This window comes from Saimiri boliviensis, chromosome 13 (genome assembly GCF_048565385.1).
Source record: "Saimiri boliviensis isolate mSaiBol1 chromosome 13, mSaiBol1.pri, whole genome shotgun sequence".
Lineage (NCBI taxonomy): Eukaryota > Metazoa > Chordata > Mammalia > Primates > Cebidae > Saimiri > Saimiri boliviensis.
The window spans coordinates 10,808,464-10,827,843 of record NC_133461.1 but is presented as its reverse complement, the minus strand read 5'-3'; the positions used below and the strand labels follow the sequence as shown (position 1 = coordinate 10,827,843).

Genomic DNA, 19,380 nt, shown 5'->3' with positions numbered 1-19,380 from the left:
AAATATTCCTGGTTCTTTCCAAAAATGCCTGGCTCTGCCCCATACCCTACTTCTATCTGGATTATTTGATTTCTCTGCTTGTATTGCCACTGTTCCTATCAATTTGAATTCTATTATTAGTATTCTCCTCTCAGTAGAGGGTATGTTTTTGAAGGAAGCTTTGTGTTTTCTGTTTTGCTTTGTTGTGTTTATGAAAATATAAAGGTTTCAAACGGTCCTCATTCTTTAGGCTTTACCACAAGCCTCTTTTGTTCACTCACAAATCAGATCGTGTAAAAATGTGTGAACTGTCCTAGTTTTACTTACAGTTTTCACATTGGCCTGACATACTTGCCAAGGCATGACTATTGCCAACTCAAGAGTTCTCATATTCTCATGTCCTATTCCTTTTCCTATATTTTCTCTAATAGATGCTGATCTTCTGCAATTCATGAAGTGTCCGTAGATTTTCTTAATACACTTGCATCTTAGAGTTCATCGGGATAACTTTTCACCTCACTTTGTTGTAGGCGTCTCGTCTACAATTTCGATTTTGTTAAGTTCATTGCTCTGACTGGCTTTATTGAGAGATTTGCAGACTTTAGAATAATTATCATCATCATACCACTGCTATCTTCCTATAATTCCTCACAGGAATAGTTATATGTTTTTTAATTCCAGATTTACAACTTCCATATATAGTCATTCATGAATTAATCTGCCTAAGGAAGTACTTTGCAAGCAAGTTTTCCTTTCCTATATTACCTTCTATCCACATTTCAAATGAAGGGCTTACTCATCTCTTTTTCTCAATAATATTTTCAAGCATTTTGCCAGAGTGGAAAACCACTTGGGAGTACTTAACAGATCGATATGTTGAAATATTGTTGTTGAGAAATAAACTAATCAATGGGTCACAAACCTTTGACATTTCAGGTAGTCTCTAATTTTCTCCTTATAAGAATATTGGAATATGACCTATCAGACTGGTCAGCTTATAAGTAATAACAAATAAATTTTGATATTAGATAAAATGTGGCTTTACCGTATATTTAGAAGGATATTTAATAAAACACTGACTCTGATAAAATAAAATTTCTTCCATGTCTATCTCTGTATTGGTCATAATGTGGGCATTAAGAAAATTGATCATCAATTTTCTTAATGCCCACATTTACAAAAGAATGATAATTCTTATTGTATCAGTAATTTTATCCATGAACACAAAAATTAATTGAAAAATATGTTCATCTATCTCATTGAGATATATTTCTAGTAAATTATTAGTTTATATATAATTATTAAAATATGTACCATCTTGTTTATTTTTAAGCAATTGTGTACACATAACAATTGTTAAGGTAATTAAATCCAAAAGAAACTTTTTAAAATATTTGGGGGCTTATAGTAATAATAGATACATGCATACTTTATACACACATTTTTATTGCATATTATGGAATAAAAACTTTCTCAAGTGTAAACATTTCACATGTCATGGTAAGATATTTAGAGGCCATGGGGTAATCCAAATTGAAGGAATAAAATAACAATATAAAATTTTAAGTAGATGATAGTAAATATCATATTTCTCTGTTTTTTTAGATATCATTGTTATAGTGAAGTGTGATATAATCATTCTATTTAAAATGTCAGCATGTAGACTTTTGTCCAGGCCAGATGCAAGATGGTTGAACTCTTGCAGAGACCTGTTGGCTCTCATTGCCTCTGAGACCACTTTAGCCCTCTGCTCTGTATCGGAAAAGCCATTCCTTTGGGAAACCCAGTCGAAAAAGAGATGGAACCGTTCTGGAACAAGAAGATGGGTTCAAATCAGCCTTTATCTTCCGATAGCACTATCTACAATTGGTCTCTTCCCATGGTAATGTACATTTGCTGCCATAGCAGTGGTATTGCTTTGAGTGCAGGAGTTACTCTTTTTGGTATGTCGGTCTTGTTGCTCCCTAGGAACTTTGAGTCCTACTTGAAACTTGTGAAGTCCCTATGGCCAGCACTGATACACCACAGCTAAGTTTGCTCTCATCTTCCCTCTCATGTATCACTCCTGGAGTGGGATCTCAGGAGTGAGATCATCAAGTACACTTGATGTGCACCTGGGAATAGCCCTGAAGATTTCCCAGCGACATCAGTCCAGAGTGGTTGTCTTGGTTCTTACTGTGTTGTTGTCTGTAGGGCTGGCAGCCATGTGAAGAGCTGAAATTCCCAGCATCATCTTCCCACACACTATTACATTCACCTATCTTCCCATTTGCCACTCATCTCCAGCCTGGGCAAAGTTCTCGATTTATTTAGATCCTTTTGTTTCTTCAGATCTTCTGGAGCTCAGTAGCAGATCATAGTAGTGGAAAAGGTCAGTTTTACCCTCGTTTCTAAATATGGAGCGGCTGCAAAATCTTCCCTTTTCCTGCCCACAGCTTGCCTACTCTGGGCTTAGAAGCACTTAAGCTGTCTCCATACTGGGCTCTAATTTGTGCTGAGGGTCAGCTTTTGGCTGCTTCTCCCTGAGAGAGTGGAAGCTGCCAACTCTGTGGCCTCTGTCCTAGGGGCTGTAGGTGAGGCTTTTGGTGCCACTGCCTGTGAGTTGCTGACTTAAAGGACAATTATTTTCATTGGTCAGAGCCCAGGCTTTTAACACCTACATGATGTTATTGAAAGAAAAGAGAGGAGGGAGTGGAAGGGAATTAATCTATCCAAGCTAGAGGGAGATAAAGAGGGCTATAGTTCTTGGAGCTACTGTTTAGGGAAGAAAATATATAGCTTCTGATGTAGGAGGAAGATACAGACAGTTATCATTGAGCATATTATTTCTCAATGATATTTCTTTTCATTACATTTCCAGAAAAACAAACTTCTTAATTTCATGCTTCCAAGTCCTATACCAATTTTTTTCTAAAACTGAGTTAAAATACTCATTTTTTAAAGTCAATATTTAAAATTCACTAAAAGTTTTATTTGAGTTTAAATAAATAAACCATTTTAACAAAAACTTTTAAAACTAAAAAATACATCAGCAAGAGAACAAAAGACCACTGAGATAAGTTATTTGAAGTCCTTATTTTGATTTTAATAATACATTAACATTTTCATTTGTTAAAGCTAAACATTATTCAGTGTCTTTTCTAACAGTCTCTAAGGTTAAGGGAGGGAATTACGTAAAAATCCACTTTAAAGGGATTTTGGTTAATTTCTCGAAGCAATGATCTAAGGCATGAACTGCTTCTCTGTGGCTTATCTGCCCCTTTGAAGAATTCTCCGTGCATTGATAAATAATACTATTATTTGTAATTGTAATCTTGCTGTCATATATTTCTGGGTCCATTGCATTTGACTGTACTCTTTGGGCACATTTCCTTCTTACAGTCCTCACCTTTCATAAGTATATATTGTTACCAGAACCTGACTGTTAAATGCTTGGTCATATACCCTTAAGCTAATTGATATTCAATACTTATCCCAAGAACCACATTTTTAAAAATGTGTGTATCAACATGAAGGCAATGGGGAGAGCTAACAAAATTTATTGACCGAGTTCAATCTGATCACTATTTCCAAAAATGACTCAAATTTCTGTGTGAAGAAGAGATTTGGCCGGGCGCGGTGGCTCAGGCCTGTAATCCCAGCACTTTGGGAGGCCGAGGCGGGTGGATCATGAGGTCAAGAGATCGAGACCATCCTGGTCAACATGGCGAAACCCCGTCTCTACTAAAAATACCAAAAAACTAGCTGGGCATGGTGGCGCGTGCCTGTTATCCCAGCTACTCAGGAGGCTGAGGCAGGAGAATTGCCTGAGCCCAGGAGCCGGAGGTTGCAGTGAGCCGAGATCGCGCCCTTGCACTCCAGCCTGGGTAATAAGAGCGAAACTCCGTCTCAGTCTCAAAAAAAAAAAAAAAAAAAAAAGAAGAAGAGATTTGAAGAGTGAGCAGGATGAGGAAACTGTTATCAGCCTGTTACAGTAAAATAGAAGGAAATATTCAGGTGTCCTAAGCTTGGTGAGTGAGAAGATATGTGGATAGCTGAGAAATATGCAGGTGTAGAAAGTGCCGACACTTGGTGATTAATCAAGTGTTGCAAATGCATGAAGTTGCAAGGGAGGTGACAGAGAAGAAGTTAAAGATTTCTGACCTTATCAGCCAGGCAGCCATTCACCAAGAGCACACATCAACAAGAAGAAAAATGTAAGGGAAAAAGACAGTGAATTTCGTTCTGAATATGTTGAGGTTGTGTTGGAAGTGTTTGGTGGGATTTTTGATTTATGAATATAGAAAGGAAATTTAAACAATCAACAGAGAGATGATGGCTTAAGCCATGATGGTAGATGGGCTAACTCTGGGCTGGGGCATTGAGAATTGACACCAGGCAAGGCAGAGAGAAAAGGGGAAACTGCACAGAACTCTGAGCAGGAGAGAAGCAAGAAAACAATTCTTTGCACAAGCCCAAGAGAGTCTTTGAACAAGGGCATTGCCAACAATGTATAATTCAGCCAAGGATTCAAGAAAGTGCAGAACAGAGTATTGTGTGACTGAAAGTATGAGGAATGCTGGTGGCAGAAGAGAGTGAGAAGGGTGAGTGCAGCAACTCTTTCAAGGCACTTGATAAGAGGAAATAAAGAAATTGAGTGGAAGCTCCAAGACTGGATAAAAGATTACCCTTTTTGTAAATTTGTTTAAGTTCCTTGTAGATTCTGGATGTTAGACCTTTGTCAGATGGATAGATTGCAAAAATTTTCTCCCATTCTGTAGGTTGCCTGTTCACTCTGATGATAGTTTCTTTTGCTGTTCAGAAGCTCTTTAGTTCAATTAAATCGTATTTGTCAATTTTGGCTTTTGTTGCAATTGCTTTTAGTATTTTAGTCATGAAGTCTTTGGCCTATGTCCTGAATGGCATTGCCTAGGTTTTCTTCTAGGCTTTTTTTTTTTTTTTTTAATGGTTTTAAGTTTTATGTTTAAGTCTTTGATTCATCTTGAGTTAATTTTTGTATGAGGTGTAAGGAAGGGATCCAGTTTTAGTTTTCTGCATGTAGCTATCCAGTTTTCCCAGCACCATTTATTAAATAGGGAATCCTTTCTCCGTTGCTTGTTTTTGTCAGGTTTGTTGAAGATCAGTTGATTGTAGACATGTGATGTTATTTCTGAGGCCTCTGGAAACCATCATTCTCAGCAAACTAACACAGGAACAGAAAACCAAACACTGCTAGTTCTCATTCATAAGTTGGAGTTGAACGATGAGAAAACATGGACACAGGGAGGGGAACATCACAAGCCAGGGCTTGTTAGGGAGTGGGGACAAGGAGAGAGAGAGCATTAGGACAAATATCTAATGCATGTGGGGCTTAAAACCTAGGTGACGGCTTGATGGATGCAGCAGACAACCATGAAACATGTATACCTATGTAATAAACCTGCACGTTCTGCACATTTCCCAGAACTTAAAGTAAAATAGTAATTAAAAATGATGATCCTTCCACCCTTGATCTTCCACACTCCCTCATCCCCAACCTAAATGGAAAGTACTGAACAATTAAATGCTAATGGAGAAGAACCCAAGAAAATTTCAAGATGCATGAGAGAAACAACCCCTAGAATGAATTTGCCAGGTACCCTGAAGGTATGAAATTCTAAGTGCGATTGGAGTGATTAGACTTTGACTTTAGAAGAGATATAGGTGTGGTGGCCTGCACCTACAATCCTACTTCCTTGGGCGGCTGAGATGGAAGGATCGCTTGAGCCCAGGAGTTCAAAGCTGCAGTGAGTTATGACTACATCACTGCATTCCAGCTACAGAAACTCAATGGACAACAGAGGAAGATCCTGTCTCTAAAAAATAAAAATATGTAAATAAACAAATAAATATTAAATATGTTTAAAAAAGAAGAGATATTTAAGTTATTTAAAAGGATAAAAGATTTCTGTAAAGACTTGCATATTTGTATATTTCATCACAGGAAGTTGGAGGTCTTTACTATGCAAAGCTCTTATTTCTCTATGAAAGAAGTTGAAAGATCCTTTGTTGAAAGTTATGGCAGAAATAGTAGATTTGGTGTTCAGGGAAGATTGAACAATCCTACATGGTTAATAATATTGACGTAAATATTTGGTGCATTATTTCACAAAGAGCAGAACTTTGGAGTCTGCATTAACGACTTAATTCTTTTCAATCATTTTGAAGGTTAAAATGTGAGGCAAAATGGCAATAAGGCACGTTTCTCGTTTTCGCCTTTTTGTAATTACTCTTCTTTTTCTACCGTATATGAATAAGAAGATATTTCATGTTACACAACACCTTTGTTTATTAAGCATTACCTTCAGGTATTTCCATTCCACACTTATCTAAATATAGAATATATATTTATATATGTAATATAGAATACATATTTATATATGTAATATAGAATACATATTTATATATTTATGTATGTTTATATAAATATCTATAAGTATACTTATATGTATTGGTAGGATTTTGGATTTATGAATGTAGAAAGGAAATTTGAATTGAAACCAGGCAAGGCAGAGAGAAAAGGGGAAACAGCATAGAGATCTGAGCAGTGCAGAAGTAGGAAAACCATTCTTTGCATAAGTCCAAGGAAGAGTCTTGAACAAGGGCATTGTCCACTATGTACAATTCAGTCAAGGATTACAGTAAATATAAGTATAGTACAATAAATATAAGTGTATATATAAAGCATATATTTATATACATTTATATATATTTATATATACATAAATATGTATAAATATATAATATGTATTCTATATTACATATAAATATATATGTAATACTATATTTATAAAATTATCATATATAAGTACTTCAAATATATAATTATCAATACTATATATTGAAGTATAGCAGATATTTCTGAGATGAAGAATATGGCAAATTGCCTGGTTTAAATTTTCATGAACACTGCAGTACCAACAGAGGATTTTTAAACAGTGATTTGAAATTATACTACGGTACAAACAGGAAAAAAAAAAAGAAGACAGAATATACTATATAAATATGAAATAAAAGGACAGGAACTTGGAAAATGCTTTCTAATGCTGACTAATTCACCTCGTGGAGTACTTTCTCTTTCCATCACTTTCAACTTAACTAATATGTTATATCAGTTGTGAATGACATTCATAATTCCACTAAATTAATCATCTTTAGCATCTGTAAGTTCACTGCTTTAAACTTTTCAGCTGCTAAATAGATTTTAGTTACAAATCCATTAATCTGAACCTAAAATTGAACAGGGAAGTGAAAAATTATTTTGAGTTCAAAGTACAGTTTTAAAATGTTCAAAGTAGTTCTGTTTTTAAAGGAGAAACTATAGGTGTTTCATTAATCTGTTCATCAATTTTCCCTGCTATATTGTTTTAATGGCTTTAGTTGTATAGTATTTTATTTAATACTTATTACTTTTTATTTATTTACTTTTTTTCCTCCGTACCTGGAGTATAAAAGGAACAGTGAGAAGCCCACGGGTCTGGAGTAGTATAAGCACCAAGTGTAGGAGCTGAGGGCTGAGGAGTTTTCAGACCATGTGGATAATAAGGACTTTGACTTATATAATAGATGGATTGAGATGCTACCGAAGAAAATTGAGCAGGAGAGTTTCATCATCTGAATTGCTTTTTAAAAGCTTTATTTGGTTGCTATCTTGAGAAAGGAAGTATGAGGCCACATGCACAAGCAGAAAGGACGGAAGCTATTAGAATAACTCAAATAAGAGATCATTGTGGGGTTTTATCAGAATCATGGTGGAAATGAAAAGAAGTAACTGAATTTATTATGTTTTGTGAAGGGCAAGCTGATTTAGTTAGCTTTAGTTTGGATGTGGCATGTGAGAGCAATAAATAAGTTAACATATCCGATAATTTTGGGAAGGATAGTATTGATATTTACTGAGGTGACAAAGACTGACAGAAACAGTTTTGAAGAAGTTCTGAATTTGGCTTTCCAGTGCATTCAGTGTGGGGTGCCCTTTAGAGGTGTTGAGTAGGAAGCTGGATATGTGCATTCAAAGTTCAGTGGAGAATTACAGGCTGGAGAGAGACACTTAAAGATCTCCAGCATTGCATCAGTACAAACGCAGTGGGTACATGAACTGTCCAATGTAGTAGATGAGAAACACAACAGGCACCAGGAATAAACTCCAGTACACTCTAGTACTCAACTCTATTACCCAACTTTTCTAATACATTTTTTGACATATTTTTAAAAATTCCTAGTGGACTATATTTTATTATTATTATTATTATTTTTTAATTTGCTGCATCCTTAATTTATGAGTGTAATACATTCTTTTTGTCTCTTGAAAATAGTAATTACAGTAGTTTTGTAAACTAATATTCTATTTTATATCTTACATTGGATCTAGTTACTTCTCTCCATTTCCACCATTATTCTGATCAAAAACCACCATGATCTCTTACTTAAGTTATTTTAATAGCCTCCATCCTTTTTCCTTCTGCATATGGCCTCCCTTTTTTTCTGTTTTTTTTTCTTTCCCCTACTAGACATTCTATTTCTTAATCTCAGCCTTGACTATTCCTGTTTTTCCTGTCTTTTTTCTTTCTGCTATTCTTATGTTCTTCACATGCCCACATATCTTTGATTTTTCCACTCACACTGATGAATAGATTTATTTGATGTATTTGGTGTGAGCTTCCTTTGCTGTTGTTTATAAAAACTTGCTGTCCTGCCTCCTCTCTCTTGAGTGGTACAGTTCATTGACAGTTCTGTTGGCAGTTGGAGGGTTTATTGATGGATTTAATCCCCTGTGGTTTAATGATGAGATTTCAGAAGTTAAATGGGGGACATTCAATTACCAAAATGAATTTTATATTCTTTTGGCGATCCTAAACCAAAACTGGTTGCTTTCATTTTATTTATATCCTCTCTTTTATTTAGCAAAGTAACATCTCTATTGTTTGGGTCAGGGATTAATGCCACATTGTCAATTTAACTTCCATGATAGTGAGTTGGACTCACATGCACAAACTTTCAAAGAATTCTGTGGTATTATCTCTTGTCCTCCCACTTGCCTTCTGTGTGCGCTCTTTATGTTACCAGCTCTGAATATGGATTCTCTCTACAGTGTCTGGGGAAATCAGCTTCTACCATTATTGTAGTTGATTTCTAGTATTCTTGGGCTATGGCATTTTTCTGCTGTTTCCTTTACTAACTCTTGTTACCAGTTTATTGCCTTTCAGAGAATTATTCCAATAACCTTTAGGTTTATAATTATAGATACAATCATGGCTTAACACTCCAGTAATGAATTTGGCAAGAACATTCTTAAAACTTGCTTCCTCCAGTTATTAGCTTTGTGAATTTAGGAAAGTTACTTAAGCCTCTTAAAAACATGGTTAACTTTTCTGTAGAGTAGGGATAATGATAATAATGTCTAACATAGAGGATTATGTTAGCATTAACTAAGGCAATATATGTCAAATTTAGTTCCTGGGGACTAGTAAACACTTAATATTACTACTATTAATAACAACATTATGAGTACTGTAATTGTAAATTTTTTAAACAGGTAGTATAATATTAGCTTTTGCATTTTAATTTGTTATAAGATTACATACAAATTATGTAATACAGATGATGTAAACATTTACCCACATAGCTTAAAATATATGTCAATACAACAAAAACAGCATATATGTGCACAAATACACATTTTATATATTTATCAAATTTCATGGTTCTGCTGAAAAATTCTAATTTTAAAATCAGCTGTGGAAAAATAATCCTTGTTGGCATTTATAGGACTTTTCTCACCTTTCTGTTTTTTCTGCAGTCATTTTCTCTGGAAATTTATTGGCAGCATTTATAGATGTTCTTCATTTTATCAGCCCAAGCCATATATATATATACTTTTATATATATATACTTTTATATATATATATATAGTTTTTACATTGCGTGTATGTATATATATATATATATATATATATATACTTTTTACATTGTGTGTGTGTATATATATATGTGTGTGTGTGTGTGTGTGTGTATGTATACTTTTTTCATTGCCCAAGTTTGTCTCTGTTATAATTAATATACTATTAATGCTTTATAGAAAATAGAAATAAAAAGGATTACAAAGAATACTGAGATACTGATATTCAGGATGAAGAGATAAGGGTTAATCGGTTAGTTTAGAAATCAATTGATCAGTTGTTTGGGAGTTTGTGGGGGTAACTGAATTCTGCTTATTTTTCAACTGATGAATTGGGGTTTATGGAGATTCACTGATTTTTTTTCTTACAACTTAGCATTTTTGAACCACAAGTATAACAATAAATGGTTCAACCACAATCATTACATCTTCAGCAACAAGCCTGCCAGGATCCACACAGGATAAAAGCACAGCAACACTAAAGCTAAATGAAAGACGAATGTAGATTATCCTGTAACCACCTTTCATATCATCATGTGATTATAATTTTAACTTTCTTTTTCAGTTTGACATTCTTCTTGGTCATGAAATGGAGGAGCTATCAGACAATATGAAGGAAGAATCTAAATCTCAAAACAGCAAAGACAGAGTGATTTGTGAGTTAAGAGCAGAGGTAAGACACTGGGTAAAGAGTGCCATATATATTAAAACAACTGACTGTTGTTAGATGCCATGCAATTTTAAATGGGGTAATGGAGGTGCCTTTGGTTAGTTTATGAAAATAAATGCTGCTGCTAATGTAATCAGCTTATATATGATTTAAAAGGCTGTGGAATGACATTGGCCCATAACTAGATCTGAATTATTTGAATATAACAAAAGTAAAATGTTTGACTATAAAACTATCTTGTGGCCAATACAAGTCTTAATGTGCATAAATATTTTTTAGAAGTTCAACCAGCTGCTGGATCGTGTATGATCATCTATTTTCAGAACCAATGACATACGAGATATGTGGCATGCAATTTCTGGTGAAATTAACATTGCTATTGGAAGCTAACAACAGTGAGAGATAAAATAAATCCACTTTTGTTATAGTTAATTCATTTCTTAGGTATACCAGGTAGTGAAAATATTTATTTTCCACTCCTGCCACCATCAACAATAAATGAATTTTCAAATATGTGTAAACTCTGAGCGTTTTATTCTGTTCTGTAGGTAAAAAAGGAATTATTTTTCTCATAGAAAAGAGAAGAGATTGAATTATTTGTACTTCATAGAAAATAGCATGATAGCATTAAAAATGGAAAATCACAAATTATTTGTTTTTGGACAGATAATTCTGAGAAAATGTCTTAGAAACAAATGTGTAAGAGCAATTTACAGACTGAAATGAATTTAGTGCAACTGTAGGCTGGTGGAAAACTGATTTGTATTAGGTTTTCTTCCTTATATAACTCTTCAAATTCTGAATTCACATCAGAATGTATTTATATCAGATGAATATAGTGCAATGGGAAATATACAGATTTTGGAGCTACAAATGGCTCCATCGCTTCCTGATGACTTTTTTTCTGGTCAACTCCTTAAGTGTCTCTGAGTCTCAGTTTCCAGATTAAAATAATAGTAATAATAATATTAATAATAGTCATGAAACAGGATTTTGTAAAATGTATGTACTGCAAGGGAACATTTGTCTGAGACAGAGTGCCCTAGTATTGGAATTTACAGCTATGCTGTTTAGGATAATTACATCCCCCTGTGTTCCTCCTCATTACATCAGTGCCATCCCTTAACAGCTCTTCCATGCATCCTAAAAGGGGTGTTGGGGTAAGAGGGCGTATATCAAGAGGTCCATTATGATAAAGGCTGAATTGCTTAATACAAATCTTCCTGAGTCAAAGGGAAATATTGGTGGCTTTCATAACTCATGTTTTCTAAGAGGAATCAAACTCTCAGGACAGGTACCACTTTTTTTTGACCCTCAGCTCTGAGAAGCATCTTTCATTAAACATTGCACAGCATGTTGTATAAAAGCTTATTTAATAGTTAATGGCAAAAAGGAGGAAAGGACATATAGATATTTATTATAACTTTTCTCAAAAGCCAAGAACATTATGTATACACTTTTTAAAAGACAAGTTATAGGTTCACAGCAAAATGAGCAGAAAGTACACAGTTTGTACATACTTCTGTTCCTCCAGAGACTCCTCCACAAACATCATCCTTCATCATTGTTGTATGTTTATTATAACTGATGAACAAACTGACACATTATCAACCAAAGTTCGTAGTTTACATTAAGGCTCACTCTGTGTTGTACATTCTATGAATTTTGACAATTGTATAATAGCATATATCCACCATGTTAGTATCACACAGATACTAAACAAACACTGTATAGAAATATACTTTTTTGCAACCTGTTTGTTTACATAAAATGTATCTTATTTTCTTATGTTTACATAAAAGTAATTGTGCACTTGCACTATAATTTAATTAAAATTAACCTACTTTAAAATTAATTTATTTTTAGATATATAACACTACAGTAGGTATGCATACATACATAAATCATTGGACATTTAAAAATGGCTTATGGTATATTCCTAGAAAATAGCATGGCTTGGTCAACAGAATATTTATTTTTTAAATCTTTATACACATTGCCAAATTGTTCTATTAGAAAAATTGTATCATTTTACATTCTCACTAAGTAAAACTAAAATCTCTAAATATTATGTGTAAAGCAAATATTGAAAAAGACTCAAAGTTGGAGAGAAGAGGTATATCACCTAGGAGACCTGATAAGTGAGAAATGGCATGCTGGTGAGTTTTCTGGGTTTTTGTCACATATATTCCAAAATTAGAACTGAAGAAGCCAGAAATCTGGAAACACCAACAGACACAAATTAATACACAAAAATACCTAAAATGAAAACACAACCTAAGTCTGCTTGCTCTAGCCAAAGTACTAAGGAAGAATCAATGTAACAAGACAGAAAACTTTTAAGACAATAATGCTCTAATCCAGCCCAAATCACAAAAAACTGTGGCCTCACCCCATACCTGTTAGCTAAAGCCAGGTGTGGAACCTGGACTTCTATATACATCTAGAAGTAACAAGGCAATGCTTTCCTTTGACTTTCAATTGTGGTGTCACAAGAACCCACCCAAAACAAAATGTTAGATAAAATCCAAATCTCATGGTGTATTTCACAAAGTATCCAGGATACAATTGGATATTATTCATCATACCCAGAACCAGAAGAATTTGAAGTGAGTGAATGAAGACAATTGATAGATGCCAACACTGAAATGACAAAGATGTGTTTATTATGTGGCAAGGATTATAGAGTGGCCATCATAAAAATGCTTCAGGGAGCAATTGTGAATACACATCAAATAAATAAAAAATAGAAATTTTCAGTAAAGAAATAGAAGGTCTAAGCAAATAAAAAAATTACAAAAAAAAGGAACAAATGGAAAAGTTAAAACTGAAAACTGTACTGATTTTTTTAAAAACCTGAATGCAGAAGACAGAGGAAAGAGTCAGTGAACTTGAAGATAGATGAATGGAAGTTATCCTATCTGAATGACAGAAGAAAATAGGCTGTATTTTAAAAGTAAAGCCTCAGAGACCTGTGGGGTGATAAAAAAAAAAAAATTACATTCATGTCATTGGAGGCCAGCGTGAGAGGAGAAATAGTGTGGGGCTGATAGTACTTAAAAAAAAAAAAAAAAAAAAGATGAAAACTTCCCAACTTTCAAGCAAAAGTGTCAAACCTAGAGTCAAGAAGTTTAGTGAAACCCAGACAGCATAAACCAAAAAATATTAATATTAAGACACATCATAGTCAAACTTACGGAAAATAAAGAAAATAGTCTTAACAATAGCTAGAAGGAAATTACAGTGTATATACAGGGAAAAATGTCCAAATAACAGTGCTTATCACATCAGAAACTCTAGAAGCCAGAAAGAAGTGGCACACAATTACTGAAGTTCTAAAATGCTGTCAACTCAAAATACTATATTCACTGAAAATATCCTTTACATCATTCTCTGATGAGGAGAACTAAGATAAAGCAAATAAGCATGTGAAAAGGTGTTCAATTTATTAGTTATCAGGAAAATGGAAATCAAAACCATGATGTGATGTAACTATAAAACTATCAGAATGGCTAAAATCAAAATAGCAGCAATACTAAATGGTGGTAAGGATGCACAACTACTGAATTACTCACCTATTGCTACAGGGAATATAAAATGATACAATCACATTGGCAAATAGTTTGACAGTCTTCAAAACTGCAACTACAATATTATCAAGCAATTGGATTCCTGGGAATTTACCTCATAAAAATAGAAGCTTATTTTACACCAAACCTATAGGTAAACCTTGAGTATTTTATTTGTAAATGCCAAAACAGAAACAACACAGGTGATCTTCATGGGGTAAATAATTAAGTGATTACATCCATACCTTGAAGTGCTTCTCAGCAACAAAGTAGAATGAACTCTTGATACATGCAACCATCTGGATGAATCTCTTGAAGTACAGTGAGTGAAAAATATTCCTAAAGACTACATAGCCCATGATTCTATATATGTATATAATATTTTTAATGTTATTTAAAAATAACATTAAAAATATTAGAAATGGAGAACATATTAGTGGTTTCCAGAAATATGGGAGTGAAGGGAGTGGATGGTGTGGCTAAAAAACAGCCACGTGATGCATCCTTGTAGTGATGGAAGCATTCTGCATTTGACTATATCAACTTCTTTGTATCAATAACTGTATTATTGTATCATTGTCCATGTCTGGTTTTGGTATTTTAATACTGTACTGTTTAACAGCTTATCTCAAGGATTCATTCATTCCTAAATTTAAGGTACTAAAAATTGCACACAATAATAGACGCTCAATAAATTCTAGGATAAGAACTTAGATCCAGGTTTCCTGGGTCCCAAAGATGAATTTCATGTGCCTTTTACCATTGGAGTGTAAAAGGCACATGGCGTTTATCTTTTCTGACAACTGACTAAGAATTGGCAGTTAGTCAAAAATGAAAATTTAATTCAAACGTCCTAATCCTTTTTTGAAATGTATGCTGAGTTTTACCTTTTCCACATACACCTCTGAAAAAAAAATGTATCCCATACTTCTTACCACTTAGGGATGCAAGAGACCCGGACCTAAGTTCTCTTCCTGGGACTATCCAGCATCTGGCATCCCCAAAATTAGATAGATATTTCTGAGTGTTTGCTTATCTGGAAAGTGGTGTTTAATTAAGTTAATCTAAAAGATTAATTCATTCATATATATAAAATATCAAAATTTATACACATATATAGTAGGCACTCAATAAATACATGTTTTTACCCTTGCCATTCAAGTTTCATTTAGTATATCCTATATTGTACTGACAGTCTAAACTTTTAGGTTTTAGTAACATAATTCTGTTACATCCCATAAAACAGCAGTGCCCAACACTTTTGATTTCAGGGACCAGTTTCAAGGAAGACAGTTTCTCTACAGACTGGGGGCAGTGGGTAAAGTTTCAGGATGAAACTGTTCCACCTGAAATCATCAGGCATTAGATTTTCATAAGGATCATGCAACTTAGATCCCTCACATGCACGGTTCACAGTAGGGTCCATGCTCCTATGAGAATCTAATGTCACTGCTGCCAGGAGGTGGAACTTGGGTGGTAATGCTCACTCCCTCACCACTCACCTGCTGCACAGCCCCATTCCTAACAGGCCACACACTGGTACCTGTCCATGGCCCAGGGGTTGAGGACCCCTGCCGTAAAATATTTCAGAATATTTCAACATCTATGTGTTTGTCCGCTGCTCAAATGTAAACTGTTTTAAGGATATGATCTTATAGTAAGTACACTTATCATAGTTTCTGATGACAAGTAGGTTTTAAATAAAGATGCATTTAACTGGGAAATGCATCTTTTATTGTGAATAATCTGACTCCAGAATTGATTGTAAGGTCTTCCAGGAGAGGAAGAATGTTATTCCCTGCCCAATTCACCTAGAATCTTGTGTATATCTCCTCATGTGTTGACCTTTAGGTGAATCTTTGAGGAGTCTATAGACAAAGAAAATGACAGCTGTGAGCTGGAAAGAACGTGAAGGTACAGTCCAGCCCCTCATTTCACAGGTTTCCTTTCTGATTCTAGTGAATTATCTGCAAAGTACCTTCCTTGCTCTCACTTAGTGTTTTCTCAACAAAACACATTGATTCTGATACTCTTTTAGGATTGAAATATTTTCATATAGTACAAAAAGTGCTCTTAAAATGGTTGCTTTTTCCTAATCCTAAATAAATGCAATATGACATAAATTGAAGAGACCAAAGGTATCCTTTTTTTTCTTGCTTTCATGATATCTATATTTAGTCGCTTTAAAAATACTCCTTCTGAATTAGAAACAAAAGGCCCAGATGGGTAAAATGTTAAATTTAACTAGTGATTATATAACCAATCCAATTTATTTTGCTTATGCAAGATAAAACATAAGCATTTTGTTACACAATATTTTCACCCCCCAGGAAGACTGTATTACCAATAGGGGCTTAGAAATGTTCTTTCTCCATGGGAGACTCTATTTGATTCTGTCCACATAGGCAAAATGTAGTAATAGTGAAGTAAAAAATCAAACCAAACAACAACAAAAATAAGTACTTTGTATGCTCATTCATTATATAACCCATTATTTATTCCACAAATATTAATCAACAATCTCCCATGTTAAGCACTAAAGATTCTACAAAGTGATGTATTTGATGGCCATGGACACAAACCATCCAAGCCAGTTAAATGCAGTGTGTTATATGCTCTGATAGATGAAGCACAGGGATTTGTGTGAGTACAAAGAGGAGATGTAGTGAATGAGATGCGTAAGGTGAATAGCAATTAGCCAAGCAAAGCACAAAGCCAGGTAGAAAGGTAAGAACAATATGTGAAAAGGGAAATCACATTTAAGAAAGGAGCAGGCTACAGAATTCAGAGAAAATGTTACAGAAAAGAGCAGCACATAGGAATATTGTCAGAGAAGAAAGCATTTCTCCTTTTCTTCTTACATTGGGGAAGATATGAGAAAGCGTGTTGATTTGGGGGTGATTTTGATCACTGGAAGAGCAGCATGTTCTGACTGGGAGCAATTTATCACTAGATTTTTTTTTTTTTTTTTAGCATAGGGTGACGGAAAATGGAGAAGAAAGAAAATATTTTGGTTCTGTGCTAAAAATGACAAAAACATTTTCAGGATGTTTTCTTAAAATTATGAATTTAATCTTTAGTTCTGCAAATATTGTATGGTATCTGTCGTGCTGTGAACTGGTAGCTCAATGGTGTGGGACGTAGAAATGGACTTGCCTTCAGAGAACAGCCTTCAGTAAGGGGTGCAGTACTCATCAGGGTTCATAGCATTGAGTGTATGTTTTCAACAGTTTGGGTGCTATATAGCAAATGTGAATGATGCTAGTGGGATTGACCTAGCCAGAAATTTTAGATGAAATACAAGATATTTTATTTACTGACATTCTTAAATAGTGTTATCTTTGACATCAAGGATATTGTATAATTAGAAACCCAGTATCATCGTAATTTTAAATTTTTAGAGATTGTCACAGTAGGTACTGATCTGAATTGATTTAAATCTCCTATATCTCAATTCCTCTTATTTACTTTACATGTTCTAGCAAAGAGATTTCAATTACTGAGAATATGATGAATATATTACACTTATTCTGCATTTACAGAAATCTGATAAATAGAAAGTTGAATAACCAATGAAAGCCTGTCATCATTTATCCAGGAAATAATAGATGCCTTGAGTAACAGATATTTCTTTCAAAATTTTATATTATATAATTTGAAATAAAATATTAAAAATAATATTTGATAGCCCATCACTAGTAGCTTTTCTTGGTGGCTAGCTCGTCTGAAAAGATTTCTAGCTAACTTAGGTTGATGACTGAATTACAATCTGAGGTTTATTGCTGCCTTTAATTTCTTACTATCTTCTGATAGAGAAGAGCTCAATGACGATTGTGATGTGAGTGGGAGAAGTGACTGTATCAATTAAAACTGTAAATAACAGCTTTTCTTAGGAATACCCCACCTCCCTTTAGAAATTCTGCACATTTTAGTGCCAACCTCAACTCAACTACTGTTTTACACCTTCAAGCTACTTGAGATCTTTAATATGATGCCCTCCAGCTCATACTCTCCTTAGGACACAAATACATACATTTGGACTTTTCCTGTAAGTTCTGTACAATTTTTCTATGACCCTGTTTACTGCTTCCCATGAGATCACAAGTCAACTCAGCAAATCAACATGAATATGCTAACTTCTTCCATGTCATCATATCAATTGTTACTCTCAATGCTTTCAATCCCAAACTGCTTCACTAAAATTCTTATAGTTGTGTTTAACAAGAGCTCTAATTTCCAGTAAAGGGAAATTTTCTGTTTTACATGAGAGGTAATTGACTTAGAACCTTTCCATTATTGTCATTAAAAGTTTTCCTTAGAAAATGTGTTTTCCTGTGAACAGACATCTTCTGGAAACATGCCTTAAATCAAACAAACAATTACATTTCTACTAAAATCACTGCTTAATATGAGTGTAGCATAAAAAGGAAAGGAAAGGGCTGACAGTTTGGGTGGTGGAGTTTTTAGCTTCAGTCTGCAATAATGTGTGGCTCATAATCGCTCAACAAATGGCCATTAATTGAACTAATGAGGGAAAGGTAGGGGTAACGCACACATCAAAAAAGAGCCTTCCATTTTAACTTTCTATGAGGTCAAAAGAAAAAGTAAAACAAGAATAGAGGAAGGGCAAATCTGTCTATATTCATTTGGAATATGAGTTCATGTGTTCTATATTTGACTCATTTTTTGTTTGTTTTGGGATGGGGTCTCATTCTGTCACCCAGGCTGGAGTGCAGTGGCACAATCTCGGCTCACTGCAAACTCTGCCTCCTGTGCTGTTAATTCTCTCACCTAAGCCTCCCAAGTAGCTGGGACTACAGGTGTGCACTACTATGCCAGGCTAATTTTTGTATTTTTTTGTAGAGACAGAGGTCTCACCATGTTGGCCAGGCTGGTCCTGAACTCCTAAGCTAAGTGATACACTCGCCTGGGCCTCCCAAAGTGCTAGGCTTATGGGTGTGAGGCACCACGCCCAGCCTATATTTGACCACATTTGATGCATTCAAAACACATTGGTCAATAGTATGGTCTGAATGTGTGTGTGTCTCCCAAATTTATATACTGAAATTTCGACCCCCAAGGTGATGGTATTGGGAGGTGGGACCTTTAGAAACTGATTAAGTCATGAGGACAACTAGAATTAGTGCCCTTATAAAAGAGACCACAGAGAGCCTCTACCATGTGGATATACAGGGAGAAGGCACTGTCTATGAACCAGAAAGCAGGTGCTCACCAGATACAGTATC

At 34.6% G+C, this 19,380-nt stretch overlaps 1 protein-coding gene and 1 pseudogene across 11 annotated transcripts in view; both read left to right on the top strand.

Annotated features, from left to right (window-relative positions):
- Positions 1-19,380, top strand: part of CCDC102B (coiled-coil domain containing 102B) — a 336,572-nt gene that overhangs the window by 126,835 nt on the left and 190,357 nt on the right. For all 11 annotated transcript variants that reach the window (XM_074383267.1, XM_074383268.1, XM_074383263.1 and 8 more), the window contains one exon: positions 10,461-10,568. In XM_074383267.1, coding sequence (XP_074239368.1) covers positions 10,461-10,568 — 108 coding nt within the window. The remainder of the gene's footprint in view (positions 1-10,460; positions 10,569-19,380) is intronic.
- On the top strand, positions 1,302-6,648 carry LOC141580764 (succinate dehydrogenase cytochrome b560 subunit, mitochondrial pseudogene; annotated as a pseudogene).